This window comes from Cyprinus carpio, chromosome B23 (assembly GCF_018340385.1).
Source record: "Cyprinus carpio isolate SPL01 chromosome B23, ASM1834038v1, whole genome shotgun sequence".
Taxonomy (NCBI): Eukaryota; Metazoa; Chordata; class Actinopteri; order Cypriniformes; family Cyprinidae; genus Cyprinus; species Cyprinus carpio.
Window position 1 is genome coordinate 7,620,797 of NC_056619.1, and position 18,047 is coordinate 7,638,843.

General features: G+C 36.0%; 1 protein-coding gene across 2 annotated transcripts in view; it reads left to right on the plus strand.

Annotated features, from left to right (window-relative positions):
- Window positions 1–7,578: 7,578 nt before the first annotated feature.
- LOC109048805 (zinc finger protein 512B-like) overlaps window positions 7,579–18,047 on the plus strand; it is a 57,868-nt gene continuing 47,399 nt past the window's right edge. Inside the window, exons 1-2 of one of the 2 annotated variants that reach the window (XM_042751520.1) lie at window positions 7,579–7,813; window positions 12,666–12,791. In XM_042751520.1, the coding sequence (XP_042607454.1) occupies window positions 12,668–12,791 (124 nt within the window). In that variant the 5' untranslated portion in view covers window positions 7,579–7,813; window positions 12,666–12,667. Of the gene's footprint in view, window positions 8,424–12,665; window positions 12,792–18,047 lie in introns of both variants that reach the window. The other variant, XM_042751518.1, reaches the window with a different exon arrangement.

Sequence of the window (18,047 nt, forward strand, 5' to 3'; positions counted from 1 at the left end):
TCTCCTAGCTTAACATTTTCAGACATGTTTGATGCGTTGAAACCTGGTTATGATGTCAAAAACACTGTTTAGTTAGGCAGCCCACTAGGTTTTAAACGAAAGCCATTTTTTTTACGATTTCCCTCAAACTCCTCCACATTCCTTTAATCACCAGTTTATTTCCCGCTGCGTGCATCTGGCCCGCATCCATTATTTCTCCCCTTCTCATTTTCATTTTGAAACCGCTTCTAAAGCCTCTCAAAAGCATTCATAACTCAATAGAGCTGTTCGGTTTGTATCCTAAAACCCGTTACAGAATTAACATTTTTGAGCCATGGATTCCTTTCTGAGTTTCCAATTGGTTTTAGAAGAAATTACACATATTCATACCTCAAACATGAGTTTCGAATAGCTGTGTGCTTAAGAAACATACTGTAAGTTGCTGACGTAAGGACAGGAGTTTGTGTGCTTGATGAATTGGACAGTCGTTGTAATCCTTATGTAGCAATTTGTTGGCAAATTTTATCCCTTTAAAGAATTAGCCTTTCATGTTGTAGCTATAGAAGACCATTTCCTTGAATTTATATCTTGCAATTCTGAGTTGTGTATTTCCTCCCCAAGTTTATATCTCATAATTTAGACTTCCTTTCTTAGAATTTATAAAACACAATTCTGACTTATTTTCTCTAAATTGTGAGTTTATATCTTACAATTCAGATTTTTTCTTGCAATTCTGAGTTTATACAGTATCTCACAATTTTGACTGGTCTCAGAACTACTGTATGAGTTAACAACTCACAATTCTGACATTTTCTTAAACTTGCAAATTCAAAATCTCGCAATTATTAATTTTTTCTTGAAATTGCAATGTTATATCTTGCAATTCTGAGTTAATATTTCGCAATTTAAACTTTTTCACAGAATTGCCAGACTTTTTTTTTTTTTTTTTTTTGAAATTGTGAGTTTATATATTGCAATTCAGATAAAAATGTAAATGAAATTAAATTGTGAGGTCTGAGTTTATATCTCACAATTTCTTTTTTTTTCAGAATTCTGATTTACATCTCACAATTCAGACTTTTTTATTTCTCAATTGTGAGTTCATACTTCACAGTTCTGGCTTTTTTTATTATTTAAAATATTGAGTTGCAACTTCTTGCAATTCAGATTTTTTGTATTGAAATTATGAGTTTATATTTTGCAATTTTGCCTTTTTTTCTTAAAATTCCGAGTTTATATCTGGCAATTCTGATTTTTTTTTTTTCCCAAAATTACAAGTCTATACAGTAATACATTGCAATTGCAATTCAGAATTTTTTTTTTTTTATATATATATATATATATATATATATATATATATATATATATATATATATATATATATATATATATTTTATTTTCCCCCTTTGAATTTAGCAATTCTGACTTTTTGCATATTATTTGCATATTTCTTTCAAGAACTATTTCGGTACATTACACTTTGTGTTCATATCAATGCACAAAATCACATATTACATGTTCAAAATTAACATAGCTTTTTTATGATCCAGCATAAAGTCTTATTCACAAAGTTAGACAGGCTCAGATTGGCCATCAGAAGCTGTGACTGTGACTTCTGCCGGGATATTATCAGTTTTTCTACGAATTCTTTTGTAATGGAGTATGATTTTTTTTTTTTGATTTATATTTTTTTATTTATTATTAATTTATGTTATTTCTGAATTCTGCATTCATTACTAAATCAATAACAGTTCATCATTCTTCTCGTAACTTTAAACTTCACACATTCAACACGTTAGAACCAAAGATGGATTTCTTCTCCTCCAGTGAGCAGAGCTTCAGGTCTATGAATTCAAAGAAATTCTTGTGTGAATCAGATTTGAATGTAGCTACTTGAAAGCTGTTTTATGGCATCAGAGGCCACTGAATTCTCTCGTTTGCCATCCACTTCTCTCGTTCTCTAATATAAACACCTCGTTAGGTCATTTCTCCACAAATGAGCACAAACACCATCAGCACAAACAGACTCTTTAACTCTCTTTCACCACCTGTTCCTTTGTTCCCTGCAGGGAAAACTGTCGGCCCAGAGTCCTGAGTGACTGTGCAGTTCTGCCACAGAGATCAGAGCCGTGCGTCTGGCACACGCCGCACCGTTGTGTCTCTGAGTGTCACTTGTGGAAGCAGCTGTCACACAAACAGATGATTAAAGAGCGGTCGATCTCCACCACCACCTTGAGAGACAATTACCACATGACATGGAAGATTGCAGCCGCATAATGATCTGTGCTTTTGGAACACAGACACACACACAAATGCACGCATTATAAGCAGCCCGTGACATTCTGTGACAGTATCTGACAGCGCTGGAGCTCAGGGGTTATGCTTCATTGGCCGCCACATGGCTTAACCAATCAAAAGTTGACACTGCGGAGGGCAGTTAGAGCTGTGGGACACTGTCCAGAGCGTAGTTTGTCTTATTCCTGGAACTAGCAGTGAATCTGCCACTTGAAAATATCCTGCCTCAGAAATGCAGTAATAGAGTCTGTGCAGCCTTGGATTCATGTCTGAATGATTATGAGTGCACATGAATGCCACCACATGCAGTGTTGTGATTATATTAGTCAATGACAAATGAGAGTGAAAAGAAAAAATCTTATGAATGTTGTCTAAAACACATGTACCATGTCGGGCACTCTTTGTTTTCATGCTGGTTTGGTTTTATACCATTTTCAAGAAAAGTCTAAATCTAATCTAATCTAAAATCTAGAGGATCACTTCTGTCATCATTTTATTTTTACTGTCATAACTCCTATGCCAAACTCTTGCTCTATGGTAAAGCACTAAAGCCTGAGTGACAAAGTTGTTTTGAAATGATGCACTTTAAAAAAAAATTTTAACTATAAAACTGTAAAAATGCAATGCAATGCAAAAATAAAAAGACACTGAAAAACCTAATAACTGTAATAGATGTAATTAGACATTTCATGTTATTTAACAGTAAAATGCTTTTGTTTGTGGAAGTGAAAAAGAACAAATAATCATATAATTTACAGTGAAAATCCATAAACTTGCGTTCCCAGAATTCCCTGTGTATAAAATGTGTGTGTGTGTATATTTTTTATTATTTATTTATTTAGTAAATTAAAATTAAATGTAAAAATTACAGGTTGTTTTGTAAATATTTACAGAAATATTCTTTATTTAAAAAAATACAACATTTTAAAGAAATAATAGTGCCATAAATAATAATTATTAAGGGCTTTCCTTTATTTTATTTATTTCATATTCTTTATGTTTTGATTTCAGGTCAGTTGTATCCACTAAATGAATTGTATTTTCAGTGTATTGTTACATGAAATTATAGTTTGAGACAAAAATGAGTGTCATGCCATTGACCCAGCTTTTTCTTTAAGCCTTTCTTTTCTGAGAATCATGGTAGAAGCTAATAGTTTTTGATAATTTGTAACTACTTTTCCAACCATTCTTTGTGCGAACATAAAATAATATAATAAAGAAAAAATAATAAAATAAAGCAACAACTGCCAATCTAAAGCACATCCTTTGCAGCATAAGTAATAAAAATTCCTGTTTTTTTTTTTTAATCAGGAAGTAAAAAGAAAGAGATAAATAATAAATCACAGGAAGACTTGAAGGCAGCATAAACCCATCTATGTCTTTGAAGTATACTAACAATTAAGGAGACTGAAAAAGGCTGGTAAAATGATCTCCTGCAGTGGGGAAAAATGTTTGAACCAACTTTTAGCAAGTTTAAACTGGTCTAGCTGGTCTCCCAGTCTGGCCAAGTCAGATTAAGCTTAGCTTTATTTCCCAGCATGGTCTATGTTTAAACATTCTGTGCTATTTTACCAAGGCTTCCCTGGTATGTTCTCTTTCATTATTCACAACACCGTCTGTGACGGGACAAATACAGGACTAGTCAGGCGCAGCGTGGATGCATATGTATCTCTGTCAGTGAGCTGGTGACAGCAGCATTTATTTGAGATCACTGAACTGCTCTGCTATTGTGATATATGACTGCACTTTCCCTCTGGGTTCTGTTCATGTTGTGCTCCACAAAACACATGTTACACACTCCATCTATTTAAGATGAAAGATCTTGCGCGATCGATCACCACTGTAACACACACACACACAAACACACACACACACACCAAAAACCCTTGTATCGCCTATATCTCTCATGTCATCCTATTTATCATTTAACTCTCATCGCCACTCCATTCTCTCCACTGCAGGCACTGGGCCGTGACTCAAGGTAAGTGAACACCTGATGGTAAACTGACCAGCAAGTGCTGAGAAATCTGCTTAATGGTGTTCAAGATCTATGACACCGTTCTGCTTTATCAGCAACACACGCAAATCTATATATCAGCACCACTGAAGGTAGATTTATGCTCTGTCGATCCCTATTCAACCATAACCATTTCTTTTAGCTGCATTATATGATGGGAAAAGAGAGATAAAGAAAAGGAGAGAAAGAGAGGGGGAGGTAATGGGATTGCTTGGAGAAGGAACTATTTTCTATTTTATGACACATTTTCTATTCTGTAATTTATATACTTTTATAACACGGTTTATATTGGGGATATTATTATAAACTAAAGGCAAACAAACAAACTAACAATAATTTAAATCAAATAAATAATTGAAATGAAATGAAATAAAATATATAAAAAACCCTTAAACTTAAGTACTAAAATAAAATACAAAAATGAACAAAAACTATATAGAACTATATATTGAATAAAAACAGTGGAATTACTGAAACTTCCACTAAAATCAAAATTAAAACATATTATAAAAATAAAAACTAATTCAAAATATTAACAGAGACTTTAACAGTATTTCAGTCATACTAAAATGTTTTCATATCAATATATATAGTATCAATAAATATTTGAGTTTTTAGTTTTTATTTTATAAATACATATCAATAAATATTTTTGTTTCATATCAAATAAAGAGAACTGAAAACGTATTAATATAAATTATATATGAATATAAATATTATTTTATAATTATCATTTATGATTAATAAAATACATTTTGAAATAATGTTACATTTAAAATAATAAACGAATGCAAAAAATAATATTCAACTTAATAAATATTTATACATATTAAAATTAAATATTACATGAAATATTAAATCATTTCCATATAAGAAACAATAATTCTATGAATTAAAATCAGGTAGATAATGAAATAGATCTATTTAATACTATGGTTAATAATATTGTACTGCATAAACTTGAGTGCTGTATTTTAAGTCTGACCTATTCATGCACGGAGAACGATATTAATGCATTTTCATAGTAATGTTTACATTTAACAGCCATTTAAACAATCATTACTGGTGTAAAGAGTCATATTTTACACTTTATTTATTTAAAAAATATAATTGTATATTTTAGTATAGTATATTCTAGTATAGTAAAGTAGGCTATATTTTTAAAAAGTAAAAATATTAGTTGCTGTACATTTATGTTTTAAGACATAGATGAAGGTAATGCGGGAGGGACACATTTAAAGGGTTACTCCACCACAAAATTAAAATTTTTAAATTTATTTAAGATTCTATTTAACAATTTAAGATATTTTCGATGAAAACCGGGAGGCTTGAGACTGTCCCATAGATTGCCAAGTAAATCTCCTGGTTTTCATCCAAAATATCTTAAATTGTGTTCTGAAGATGAACAAAGCTTTTTACGGTAAGACATAGATGAAGGGGTAAGTGATTAATGACAAAATTTTCATTTTGGGGTGGAGTAACCCTTTAAGAGAACTTCTATTTCTAAACTTTGGCCTTGATCTAATTTAATGAGCTAAATACTGTATTTTTGTTAATGCATATTCACATCTCTTTTCAGCAAGTAGCTTGTGACTGAGCCACAAATGGTGGACAGCCTAGAGAAACCAGTGGAAGACCCCTGGAAAGTGTATTGATAGATGAATCACATTCTCTCTATGCAACATGGATCGTCAAGGGAACCCAAAGGAAACTGCTCTTCTTTTGAACTAGCAGCTCTCGAGCAAACAAAAATAACACACACATTGCCAATCTCAGCAGCAAAAAGAAATTTCTCTCCATTTCTTTAGTTATTCTTGGATTTGAACAGCGAGGAGTTACTCAGAGCTGAAGCAGTCCTTCACACACAGCTTGCTTTACTTCATTTCATGGCCTAAAATACAGCTGGAGCGCTAACATACAGTATTACCACAGGGTTTTGGGAACGCGTCCAGATGACATGAACTACCCATTATGTAAGAGTACTTTGTAACTCTGAGAGTAGTTCGGCCTTCACCAGACACTAACGCAGAGGTTGAAGTGCTGTTTATGGCCTCTGGTAAACATTTGAGTTCCTGTAGTTGACTATAGACTGCTGTGGAGAATAATAACATACAAAACTTGTCATCTTCTAGATCTTCTAAAAGCCAATAGGATTTAGATTTATATTTCATGTGCATTATTAAAGTCATGAGATTGATAGTTTGAGGGACAGGCCTGCACAGCCCACAGACGTGTTAAGTGCTCATCACCTGTTATCATCCGTCATAAACTCAATACTGTCACATAATCCTGCACTATACTGCTGACTAGTGGACACTTTTATGAGAATGAAACGTATATGAGAGAAGAAAGAGTAACTTTTTGAAAATAAGACTGAGTGAAGGATTACTAGAGTTAATTAACCAATGCTTTAAAGCTTGTCTGCTAAAAAAAAAGGGCTTTCATGCGTTGAGCGTTGGTTTATTTTTAAGTTTAGTTAGTTTATTTCTGGGGCTACTTTTGGACAACTATGGCATTTACAGCCAGTATAAAATAGGAATTCGTTTTGGGGTATCACTTTTTCCACATTTGAAGTCTCAAGAACATCCTGAGATAAGCAATCATTTGCCTCCCCCTCCTGGTGAACTCGGTAATGGTGCTTACGTCACGTCATAGTGTGAAGAGACAAAAAATAATGGGTTAAAGTCTCTATTAAGCCCTGTGACGTAGGTGTGGAAAGCGAGACCTCAGTTGATAATTATTTAGAAAAAATCAAAATGAATAATTGGCACTGGAAATGCATTATAATATTAAAATTCCACATAGCCTACACGCTTAATTTAATCAGTTTTTAAACAGAAATAAAATATATGCATAGCAAGTACAGAAACAAATAAAAACAAAACTTAATAGCTATTTACAGGGATGTGACATCATGTTAACTTCTGTCTTCTGGACAGCAAAAATCCAGATAATATCTACTAGTTAAAATATTGCATTTATATATATAGGCCTATATATATATATATATATATATATATATATATATATGTATATATATATATATATATATATATATATATATATATATATATATATATATATATATATATATATATATTCCGAAAAGAAGACGACTTCACAATGATATGAATATCCTCAGATTATTAACTTGCACTTAAAACTAAGCAATCTTTTCTCCAAACTTCATACGTCATAATAATGTTGGGAAGATTCTCATATGATGCGTCCGCTGTAAGCTACATTGTTTTCGTCATAAGCGAGCGGCATGACGTCAAGCCGCATCAAACGCTTCCATTCAGGCAGGGGCTTTATTATGCAGAAATTCCAAAATGATTGGCCTGATATCAAAATGAGTGATCATAAATAATAACGCGAGAGTTTGCAAGTTGCCTGCCGACTGTAGTCACAACTGTCAAAGGCAGCAGCGGATATACGCGCGCGACCCAGCACCCATACTGTTACTGTACACGGTCGCGGAGATAATATCCCTATCAAACAAATACACGGCATAATCCCGAGGTAAGAACCGGAATCGAGGGGCTGCGGCGAAACCGCGCGACGCTGTGCCTTCCCCTCCGCTTTCCGTCGCGTTCACTTCTTCCACCCTCGATTACTGCACTAAACATATCCCCGTGCCTCCTTTAGCAACAGCGCGAGGGATTTTTTTTTTTTTTTTTACTCCTCCTTCGTATTAAAGTCGCCATTTTGCTTCACTGCCTATGAAAGCTTCTTGTATTTTCATATTTTTGGCGGCGTTTCTGCGTTTTTGTGCGCGTGCTTTTGAGTTGGATTTTAATGAGAGAGCTCGTGGATTACATATTGATGAAGAGGGGCTCCGAGTGCAGTCTGGAAACACGGTGAAAGTGTTCGGCTTGTGGGCATTTGCATCAGCTTGCTCTTTTTTTCTTTCTTCCTCCTTCTTCTTCATCATCCTCCTCCGCGGATACGCACAGCGGGGGCCGTGAGTGTGGCTACCGACCGTGACGCCCGTCTGTCCGCGACCCCCCGCGCGTCAGGTGCGTTTGCCATGTAAAGTCAAGCGGCGCGACGCGAGAGTAAAGGCTACAGCCTGACCCCACGTGGGTGACCCGCTCACCCGCTCACCCGCCAGTGTTGGGTGGCTTTCCAGGTAGGTGTGGCCTTCGAGAAGTCGATAATCTGTCAATACTGCCAATAAAGGCATGAGCTTGCCGGACTGTGCAAAGCGGCGAGGTTTAACGCGTTACGAGGTGTCAAGGCTTTTTTGGGGGAATGAAATATACAAGAATAATGTGTTGTGGTGTTTATGGGTAAACTGTCAGACATGATACAAACACTCACTCACTGTTTGAGCACTTAAAAAGACTTATGTGGGTCATTCTTACTGTACAGTAGCAGGCCTACATTTCCATGTCCTTGTCATGTATGTTCTAGCATACTGGGTTATTAAAAGTTTGTTGAAATGTTGAATATGAAAATCAGATATTTTACTGTGGAGTGAAAATGATTTAAGACCTTCATTTTGTGTTGTTGCAATCTCGGGAATAGTGTTTTAATCGAGAATCGATACAGATTTTTACTGTGCCCTTAATATCACTTTCCATTATGTTAGTCTGTGGTCAAATCTTTAACTTGAAAATTACTACAAAACGAGTTCTCTATGACATCATCTGACAGGAAGTGCCATCATTATTTTTCGTGGGAAAACAACTGAATAAACATCTAAAAATACTAATGCACTGTGTTTTTGTGGTATTGGTTTGTTCCACTCTAAAAATGCCATCCTGTTTGATACAATTACTGAAATCTGCTTATTAATATCACAACTTCACAACCATATATAAAAAAAGTAAAAAAAAAAAAAATATATATATATATATATATATATATAAAAGTGAACTTTAAGTTGACATCATCAATGTAAGCTAACTCAGCTCCTCATTGAGAAATGATTCACTTAAGCTCTTGATTTCCATTCTTGTAAGTAACCATTTTATTAATTTTCTTGTTATTGTGTAAATAATGACATTAGAATTAATAATGCTGATGTGTTTGATTCTGATCAAAGCATTTTAGAAAGTTTGGAATAATATCATAAAAAAAAAAAAATAGAAGTACTTGCTTAAATTACAAATCAAGCATATTTATTCTTCAGACGTTACAGTTTTAATAGGTGCTGCATAGCAGGAATGAGCCATGTGTGTTTCTCTGATTGTGTAGGCACACTTCCATCCACAGCCTTTCTAAAGTGTGTGATAAATTTCCCAAATACCATAGCACTTAGTCCTACCAGCTGCTTTTCCTATTACCTTATTGCTCTTTTCCTTTTTGGAATAAACCTCTGGCTCCCAAATGAGCTTCAGTCTCTGGGCCATAAATAATTTTGGTGTAATGATCTTCAGCACTTGAAGATCTATCGTTCTTCTTTGTGGGTTAGGTGATGGGAGGGCCGTTCTATGATCTGCTAATGCATTATGCGGGTCTGTTTTGTGGTTTAATAGCACAGCTGTGAGCAGTACCTGTTGTTTCGGTTGGCATTTTAAAAGGGAATGGTTATCATGTCCTGTCACATACAGTATGCTGTGATGTTAGAGGGGTTACAGCTTGATTTCACATCTTTTTCAGACGTACTGTATATGTGTGTGTCAGTACATGCACAGTAGCTTTTCAACTTTTAGTCTTGTGAAATTTTTTTATGATCTAAAATCTGCCTAAAGTATTGCCTAAAGTAAACCCTTTCAATTAGCACTCACCGGAAATGTGCTAGCGTCTCTGACAGCGAGACATTCCCACAGCATGCATTAGATGAAACATTTATCTTTGGTGTTCATAAAATCTCCTTTGACATGATTGATGTGATAAATCATACAGCCATATGCCCGGCCACTGTTCAGCAAATAATAGAACACTAAATTAATGGCGGTTTAAAAAGACACAAATTAGTGACCCATTAGGCCAAACCTAATGAAGAAGTGAACTGACATTGATTTAAGTTAATAAGAAAGTATGATCACATTCTAATCAGTGCTGTTTATTTTAATTAGTCATCGTCAGGCTTCATTCATTGCCGTAAACTGCCCATTTCCCTGCTGGATTAATGACTGTGGAAAAAAAAAAGAAAAGAAAAAAAAAACATTCAGCCAGAGTTTTAAAGTGATTATGGATTAATGACTGTGTATTATTATTATTTTTATTATTATTATTATTATTATTATTATTATATGCATTAAGTTCAAATTAAAATGACCAGATACAATTAGTAATAAGGAATGACTGTATGGACAGACAGACAGACTTTTTATTGTTATTATTATTGTTGTTATTATGTGTATTTAGACGGATGGATAGATAGACAGACAGACAGCTAGACGGATGGATGGACGGACGGACAGAAAGATAGACAGAGAGATGGATAGATAGACAGACAGACGGATGGACAGACAGACAAATAGATAGATATATAGACGGATGGACAGACGGATAGATAGATAGATAGATAGACAGACAGACAGATGGATAGATAGACAGATGGATGGATGGATGGATGGACAGACCGACCGACCGACCGACAGACAGAGAGATAGATAGATAGATAGATAGATAGATAGATAGATAGATAGATAGATAGATAGATAGATAGATAGATAGATAGAAAGACATAAAGACAGACAGACAGACAGACGGACGGACGGACGGACGGACGGACGGACGGATGGACGGACGAACGGACAGATAGATAGACGGATGGGTAGATAGACAGACAGACAGCTAGACGGATGGATGGACGTACGGACAGAAAGATAGACAGAGAGATGGATAGATAGACAGACAGACGGATGGACAGACTGACAAATAGATAGATATATAGACGGATGGACAGACAGATAGATAGATAGATAGATAGACAGACAGACAGATGGATAGATGGATGGATGGATGGATGGACGGACAGACAGGCCGACCAACATGATTGGGGTAGGCCATGCATTCACTCATATGAGGGTACCTTTCTGAAGATAATGATATTGATGATAGTACGGTTTGTTTTATTTATAGGTAGAAAGTGAGATTGTTTTATGGATGGATGGAAAGATAGATAGATAGATAGATAGATAGATAGATAGATAGATAGATAGATAGATAGATAGATAGATAGATAGATAGATAGATAGATAGATAGATAGATAGATATAACAGATAGATAGATAGATAGATAGACAGACAGACAGACAGACGGACGGACGGATGGACGGACGGACGGACGACGGACAGATAGATATACGGATGGGTAGATTGTAGTTCTTATTTATGGAAGGTTGGATGGAAGACAGATGTAGTTCTTCTTTAAGGCAAATGGACAGACAGAAGATAGACAGACAGGCGGATGGACAGACAGACAAATAATGATGGATGGATGGACGGATGGACGGACAGATAGATAGATAGATAGATAATTCCTTACATTTATATAGCGCTTTTCTGTCCACTCAAAGCGCTTTACATAGAAGGGGGTATCTCCTCAACCACCACCAGTGTGCAGCATCTACCTGGATGATGCGACGGCAGCCATATTGCACCAGAACGCCCACCGCACACCAGCTTATTGGTGGAGAGGAGACAGAGTAATGAAGCCAATCAGTAGATATGGGGATGGTTAGGAGGCCATGATGGTCAGAGGCCAATGGGCGAATTTGGCCAGGATGCCGGGTTTACACCCCTACTCTTTTTCGAAGAACATCCTGGGATTTTTAATGACCACAGAGAGTCAGGACCTCGGTTTAACGTCTCATCCGAAAGATAGATAGACAGACAGACACAGACCAATAGATAGATAGATAGATAGATAGATAGATAGATAGATAGATAGATACTGTAGGTAGATGGACGGATGAACAGACCAACTAAAGATAGATAGATAGATAGATAGATAAGATAGATGATATATATATATATATATATATATATATTTAGATAGATAGATAGACGGATGAACGGACCAACTAAAGATAGATAGATACTGTAGGTAGATGGACGGATGAACAGACCAACTAAAGATAGATAGATAGATAGATAGATAGATAGATAGATAGATAGATAGATAGATAGATAGATAGATAGATAGATAGATAGATAGACACAGGAAGACAACCATGCTGAAAGACTGTAATTGTAATTTTCCCTCATGCAGTCAGGCAACGAAATCGATGACAATATTTAGATTTGTGTGTCTGTATGATTTGTGCCATTCTGTGTGTCTGCTGTACTGTCTCGGCAGGTGTCTGTAATCCCAGTTCGAAAACTTTCAGATACAGTCAAAGCATCTTTGGGTTTATGTTGTTTCTGTGCAGATCATGCATCTTCCTTTGGCCTGATCTATTTGTGTCCTAAACAGGCATGGACACCTCCAGCGGTGCCCGGGTGGTGAAGCCTTCCTCTGGCTTGTCAAAGGGGCGCACTGCCAAACAGGCCCACCCCGCAGAGATGACCCGAATGAGCAGCACTGAAAACGACAATCACAGTAAGAGCGCAAGCTGCTTGCTTGGGTTTAAAAATACAATAAAGATGTTCAACTAACACACACAGGGCATGTAAAATATTAACAAATCATTGGTTTATTCTGGTGACATTTACCAAAAATTGTTGTTTACATGGTAGGCATATTAAAAATGAATAAACAAAACATTGTAGAATCGTTGACATCATTTCAGATTTTTGTTTGCACAGTCTGGGGAGTACGTTTTCAGATTAAAATAGCTGAGCTACAACTGCACACTTGCTTCAACCTGTTTGACATCTCTGAGGTTTTGACAAGCGTTTTCACACTTGTGTGCTTAAGAGAGGAAATGATGGCTGCCTTATTATGGTGAAAGGTGTTTTGACAGATGAAGTCCTTCTATTGGTAGTACGGTTGTTTTTAATGTCAGTGAAATACGTACCATCTCCCTGCATGGCTGAACTTTAGTCCTGTACACATGTTCAGTGCTGGAGTAAAACTGAATACTGTGTCATTTCCTAAGGAATATTGCATTCCTGAGCAAAGTATTGAACAAAACTGTTTAAATGGACAAGTGGATTGGAAAGAAGTGGTTAAAGGGAGAAATTTTGCAGTATAGCACTGATAACAGTTGCTAAAGTGTCATTGTCATTGATAAGATAGACAGGGCTGCAATGAACAGTGACTAAATCAACAATTATTTCAATGATTATTAAAAATGCTAAATAAATCCATTGCATCCATGTCTCTTCATTCATTCTTCAGCTCAACTTTAGAGTTAGAAAAGTGTTTTTTTTTTAACTGCTAGATGTTCAATGGTAGTACTGGCAGTTTTTTTTTTATTAATTATTTCTGAATAAATAAATAAAATAAAATATACGTTATTATAAGCTTTCCTTTGTGTAAGGCAAGGACACAGTTTTGAATTTAGATTTTTTATGAACTCAGTAATTGCTTCTTGTTCATTTTTAACTGTTCAGCAGTTCATTTAAAAACCTTCCATAGTGTACCTTTAAGTAAAGGCTCATTATGCAACGCAAGTATCATGACAAAGTATGCAAATACATTGACAGGACAAAATATCATTATGCTGCATTAAGCCACACATACAGTACAATGCAACATTGTTGGCTCTAACATGTTCTTAAGAGTGTGTCTGGAGCTGTCTGCAGTGTTTTAATGCTGAGATATTCTGACATGAAGCAACTATAACTCACATCCAGACCACCGATCTGATGCACAATTAGGGAAATGTCATAATTGAGTATGTGTATGTATTGCTGTTTAACGAGCGCTGGTGAGGAAACAAGCAATGTTTCAGCATTCTGGTCCATTCACTCCACAACCACCGCTCATTTCCGTTTTTTGGCAATTAAGTGCTTTGAAAGGGAATAAGAGGAAGTTCCATATTCATTTTTTTTTTGTTGATGTTGTTGTCAGTATTAGGCCTGCATGGGCATTATTAGTCACAAATTGAGGATCTCTCTGGTACCCATAATTTGATAGGGTTTAATGATAATGGATTTTTTTTGTTAAATGGATAGGCGTATGGTACTACAATTATGTAATTCAGATGTTTAATTTGGTAAATGTAAAATGTGCCAACTGTTGCACAGTTTTGGTAAGTAAGCTAAATGTGAATGAGAGCTTGTGTAGCTACTGCTTTGAACTCAAGAAAATCCCATAATTCTTTGCTCAGAGTGAAGCGAAAGCAGCCTGGCAGAGGTCTGGTGGAAAACAAACTTGGCGCTGATTCACGAATGAGCTGGGAGAATGATATTTGTGCCGGGCCATGCTGTTTGAATTTTACTGCGGATTGTGAAGAGCATTTTATTGCTTTCACAGCGTCAGGCCTGACTGTCTCTGCTGGAGAATATTTAACGCTGAGTTTGCAGCCCACTATATGCTGAGCGCCTCTCCTCGAACTCAGACTACATGTTCAAAAGCAGGTTCCTAATGCATTCATTTAACACTCACTGGAATGGATGTCGGCTTTGTAGAACAACAACCTGCCGTTAGTATTTCCACCAAGCGCTGAAGCAGAACTGAATGCTGTCTATACAATAGTACGTGACACAGGGAGGGAATTAATGAAGTGGCTTAGGGGGTTAACTGATTAATTGACACAGATTATATTCTTATCAGGGTTTTTATTGATGGCTCTTTCAAGGGAAGACCATTAAGTGTGTGTTTTTCCATGAGAATGATTTACATTATGGAAAAAGGAGATTTTCTGTTTATTTACACATTCTTTTTGGCTTCCTATTTGTGGCCTGTGGTTGTGGCTACTGCTTTTAACTTGTAAACAATGTGTCTGGAAGGAATTCAGACATAAACAATAGCATTTCCTAGCTGTGGTTTGGAAGTCACAATGCCAACGATTAGTCAGTCGAACCCGAAGCATTCAGTCCAGCCTCCCTGGGATGTGGGTTAACCCAACATGTCGCTTGTGTGTGAAAGCGTGTACGTGTTTGTGCAAGGTTTCTTCTGCCAAGGGTGTGAGACACTTGTCTGGTCTTAGGCTGTTAGATGTCTGCAGCTGAATAGCACAGTTGCAGCTGTTTAGTTTCTTATGTCTGGAATGGGTATATCTTACTTTCAAAGGGCTGTGTTCAACACCTTAGTTTGTTTGATGTCTATTTGTAATTACAGTAGAAGCAATATTAGGTTAGACTTTATGAGCCTAATATTGCATTGAATATTAATAGAAAGATAAAACAGTCACATTAGCTGTGACACTGGTGAAATTGCAGTGGTGCAATAGTGTTGCTGGATGCACTATATTTAGAGACCAACCAGATGGAGCCATTTATCTGTAAACATGATATATAATAACTGATAATCAATGGAAAAGTTTAAATATCTGTATGCAATGTTGGTCAAAATGATTTTCAGTGTCTTATTACTGGAATACTTGATTCCAAATGGTCAGTCGTGATTTTCCTAGGGGTTATTGCCCAATAATAACATCAATAGCAATGCTGAATAACATAGCATTCATCTGGGAACTGTAGGCCGGCACTTCTTTCACATCTCTCATATCACATTGCCACACTCTCTCTAATTTCATTCAAACAGTTATTTGCCACGTACACAATGTGTGGTTTCATTAGTCACAACCGCATTTAAATGCAGGAGTGAATCCTTTAAATTTTAACTCCGTGTTTGTACGGAAGGCATATTTAACCAAAGTAATATTCCACTGACCAAAGACTGTTCAGCGATTTTAACTAAACCACCCTTAACAGAGCTGTCATGTTTTGTTTTTGTTTGGAAGGCTACTTTGCAGAGAGCACTCTTGAAATGTTGCCATGTCCTCTTATAATCAATGCTTATTAAGTATCTCTGGGTTTGTTGTTTGGGCTCTGCTCATGAAGCAATCCAGTTTATGGAGTTGATAATGTAGGCATGTGCGGGACGATATATTTTGGTATGTGGCTTATTTTCAAGATAACGCAATTGGGTTTGAGTTTATTATGTTCATATTTGTTGTTGTTTTTCTAGCAAGATCTGGCAACACTGTGTTAAAATGTACCCTGTGACTTCTTGCACTGCACATACAAAAGAGACACAACTCGCGTTAAAATATGTCTTTAACGATATAAAAACCTTCATAATCACGGGAAGAAGGAGGCGGGAACCGGCGAACATTCAAATGAAACTTTAATTACAAAATAAACACAAAACAGCGCGACAGCCCCTCACAGACGGCTGCCGAGCTCAAACAAAACCAAAACCCAAAATAAACCCCAGGCCCGGTCCTCTCTCGTCCTTCTCTGTCGTCTCAATCTCTTTTATGCATCCGGATCTCCTCCGTGGGACTCGAGACCGGTGAGTGGCGCAGGTGTCTCTCATCTCCAATCACTCCACTGGCCTCGACCCGTTCCCACTGCTCTTGGCCCCGCCCCACTCGTCACAATGTCATTAACAACAAGTTGCTCAGTTCAGTTCTGTACACACTGTGTTGAATTTTTGTAAAATGTGGTTGTCATTACCTGTGATTTTCATGAGTTAATTCGATTGTAGAATGCAGTTGTCACTTCCATAAATTATTGTGTGTGTACAGAACAGGATTAAGCACTAAAAGCTATATTGACAACTGAATTTAGCTGCAGTCAGTGTGTACTGTATGTGGCCATCGACTGTATTTATCGTAAACATTGAAGGACTATAGTATTAAAGGGATAGTTCACCCAACTATTAGGGATGGATGCACTTTATTTTGCTTCAAAATCTCAACACCCATTCACTGCCATTATAAAGCATGGAAGAGCCAGGACATTTTTTAATGTAACTCCGATTGTATTCGTCTGAAAGAAGAAAGTCATATACACCTAGGATAACTTAAGGATGAGTAAATCATGAGGTAATTTTCATTTTTGGGTGAACTATCCCTTTAATAGTAGGTCTGCAGTAAAATTGTTGAAGTGTTCATGTTTTTGCCAGAAATACTGTTTTGTACTCTGTAATGGATTGAAGATAATAAACAGGCATGATTTTAAATGCTTTCTTCTCAAATAACATTTTATGCCCTCTTTATTATTTATGTTGTTAAAAGCTGTGTAATTAGTAATATGACTGTACATTATGCTTTAAATGTCTGAACTTGGTCTAGGCTCAAAGCAGTTTGTTTGGAAATGTTTTTCTTTGCGTAAGCTTTATGTTTAAAGAGCTCAGATCAATATTTTGTGTCTAATTATTTACTCATGTGGCAAGTAGCTTTGTAATAAATGGGATAAAGTACTTGTAGATCCAGCCAGTTGTTATCAGAGAATGAATCTTAAAATCATGTGTTCCATGAAATACAGTACAATGTCTACACACCCCTGTTAAACGTGAAAGGTTTTAAGATGTAAAGAAGTGATTTGTTTGTAACTAGAATTTTTTTTGTAGAATATTGTGTTAAAGGTGGAAAACATAATTTATCTCAAAAATGTGAATTTTTAGAGTTGTTTAGACGTTCCACAGACACAGCTCCTTCTGCAATACTTGATCAACATTTTTTGGGGGGAAATTGGAGCAATTTGTCTTTTTCTACATTTACCGTAGGAGTTCTTGATCACACAGGTAGGCATAAAAACATTTTGTATAATTCCAACTATTTTGTTTTGTATATAGTGTGAAATATGAATTGTAGCAAACTGTCAGTTAAAGCCCACAGATCCTCACTGGGGAATTTGCTGTCTTCTTTTCATTATATTCTTGGCTTTTACTAGAGTGATCCCATAATACTTGAGAAAACATATCTTCTGAATTATATCACCCATTAGATAGAAGATA